The sequence below is a fragment of the Ictalurus punctatus genome, chromosome 26, assembly GCF_001660625.3.
Source record: "Ictalurus punctatus breed USDA103 chromosome 26, Coco_2.0, whole genome shotgun sequence".
In the NCBI taxonomy this organism is placed as follows: Eukaryota; Metazoa; Chordata; class Actinopteri; order Siluriformes; family Ictaluridae; genus Ictalurus; species Ictalurus punctatus.
The window spans coordinates 3,442,475-3,445,000 of NC_030441.2; the positions used below are offsets into that span (position 1 = coordinate 3,442,475).

The 2,526-nt window shown below is 37.6% G+C and overlaps 1 protein-coding gene across 1 annotated transcript in view; it reads right to left on the bottom strand.

Annotated features, from left to right (window-relative positions):
* Positions 1–603: 603 nt before the first annotated feature.
* The window catches only part of cpo (carboxypeptidase O), a 4,539-nt gene continuing 2,616 nt past the window's right edge, over positions 604–2,526 (bottom strand). Inside the window, exons 6-9 of the mRNA XM_017456891.3 lie at positions 2,397–2,490; positions 1,892–2,094; positions 1,634–1,718; positions 604–1,049 (exon numbers count right to left, since the gene is read on the bottom strand). Of these exons, the coding sequence (XP_017312380.1) occupies positions 784–1,049; positions 1,634–1,718; positions 1,892–2,094; positions 2,397–2,490 (648 nt within the window). The 3' untranslated portion in view covers positions 604–783. The remainder of the gene's footprint in view (positions 1,050–1,633; positions 1,719–1,891; positions 2,095–2,396; positions 2,491–2,526) is intronic.

The following is a 2,526-nucleotide window of genomic DNA, read 5'->3' on the forward strand; positions in this document are numbered from 1 at the left end:
TTAAACATGATTTCATCAATATCTAATTGTTTTAATGGTTCGAGGATGCACTTGCTTCAGTTACACTTCCGGGATATATTTTGTTGTGTTTAATTAAGTGAACTGTTGTATCTTAGTGCAATATTGGCCTGTCTAGATACCAACACTGCCAGGTTCCGGTAGTGCGCTTTAAATAATTTTAAACAAGCATGAAATTAGACTAAAATCAGTCACTGGTCACTTTTATGGAAGGTATAAATCATTAGAGAATATTACAAAACCCTGTAATGCTTACTGTGATCATTTTAACATAGAATATTATTACAAGAGCTTTAATTACTTTGTGATTATTATGGAAAATATTTTCCAAATGAGGCTGAGTGGCGTGTCTAAAGTGTCCATAGTGTATGAATGGGTGTGTGAGTGTGTATGTGATTGTGCCCTGCGATGGACTTGCACCCTGTCCAGGGTGTACCCTGCCCTGTGCCCGATGTTCCCTGGGATAGGCTCCAGGTTCCCCCGCGACCCTGAAGAAGGAGTAAGCGGTAGAAGATGGATGGGTGGATGGATGGATATTTTCCAAATGTCATGTGTTAATATTATTATCAGAAAAAAACATCAAAATTCACACAGGTCTCTAAAAATTTTTATTTTTCAGACAAAATTGCACCATCAACACTGTATGTCCAGAGTGTTGTTTATAATATCTGAGTAATGACAGCCATTTTGGAGTAACTGGGGAGATAATAAAAGAATAAACCAGGTTACTTAACCTATGTGATTGATTTCAGTTCTGGTACGAGGTCAGTCGGTGGCGCTAGAGAGCCACACAGCCATGACAACGCTCCACAGTGTAGCTGCAATGCTCGTAGCCGCCGCACGGACGTAGGATTTATCGTGGACGTACGTGATGATGGACAATGCACCCTGATATGCCTCCTCACACGTGGGCTGGATCTGGTCCTCTGGCAGCTTGAAGCCGTGATCTCCCTTATCACGGAGTTCAAACGTGAAGGAGAACGGGATGCCGATGAGACGTGCAAAGTCACGGGACGAGCCCGAATTGGGGTCTGAGAAATATATGGAAAATATGCTGTCAAAAAAATCATGACTTTTATTTTCCCAACTGTTTAAACTATTCAATTTTTTAAATTAAACATAAATCATAACATTAAAAAAAAAAAACTTGTCAGAAAATAAGATAAGAATTGGAAATAAATAAGTCATTTAAAATCTAAGAAGTTAAAACTTTATATAAAAATAAAGCTAAATAAAATAAAAATAAAATTATAGGGGAGATTAAAAAAGAACTAAATACAGGAAAATAACTAATAACTAAAGAAAAATTTTAGTTCTTTTTTAAATAAAAAAATGAAAAAATAATTATAAACCCATGTATCTAAAGTAAAATAATAAAATATATTGGGGAAATAAATAAATAAATAAATTAGAAAATAATAACAATATAAATAATTCTTATCCCAACCAAAGTCTTGTTAAATGTTTGTAAGAATTCTAAGGATGCAAATATATATATATATATATATATATATATATATATATATATATATATATATATATATATCGTTGTATTGAATCCCTGGAGTTAAATCATGTTAATGTTGTGGGGGGGAGGAAAAGGTGTCAAACTCACACAGCACATCAGGAGGCGTTCCCACTGTGTAGCTCATACTGTGAACAGCTTTAATGGCCTCTGCTGCAGCCAGACCCACTTTCATCTACACACACACATACACATATACACACACACACACACACACACACACACACACACACACACACAATTGCAGTTTAGTTGGTAAAATGCAAGACTTTTAGCAAACTCTGAGTCTTATCAGATTTCTTTAATGCTACCATGTGATATGGTGAGATGGAAAATGGCGGCTCTCACCAGCTCATCTTGATTGGGGGCGGTGATGTTGGGGTGCCCGTAAGGCAGCAGGATCAGCTGGCCGTACGAATGGATGGTGAGGAAGCAGAGGATGTTGTCTCGATTGTTGCTCAGGAAGTCCGTCACTGCCTGGGCCTCAGGCTCCGAAAGAGGAGACTTTCCATTATAGATCTCCGAGCAGCAGTTTCTGGAAATTCCCACCACTGTGCAGATCACAATGACATGAAGATCTGATGAAGGAGGTGTGGCCTGTGTGTCTGTTAGTCACAGTGAAGGAGGTGTGGCCTGTGTGTCTATTATAGTGAAGGAGGTGTGGCCTGTGTGTCTGTTAGAGTGAAGGATTTGTGTCTGTTAGTCACAGTGAAGGAGGCGTGGCCTGGGTGTGTATTAGTTTTTAGCTTTATTAATTATTATTTTTTATTCTAATGAAACTATAAGGTGAATAAGGCACTATATTAAAAATGAATTATTATTAGTATTAAAAAAAAAATTAATAATGACTTACTTCCCCAGTTAGCATAGAAGTTGCGGTTGAGATCCGTGCCAAAACACGTGCAGTTTTCAGACCCAGGTGACCTTGTTTTCCTCCATAATCGCGTCTGAATAACACAGCACACGCAAAATAAGAAATAAGA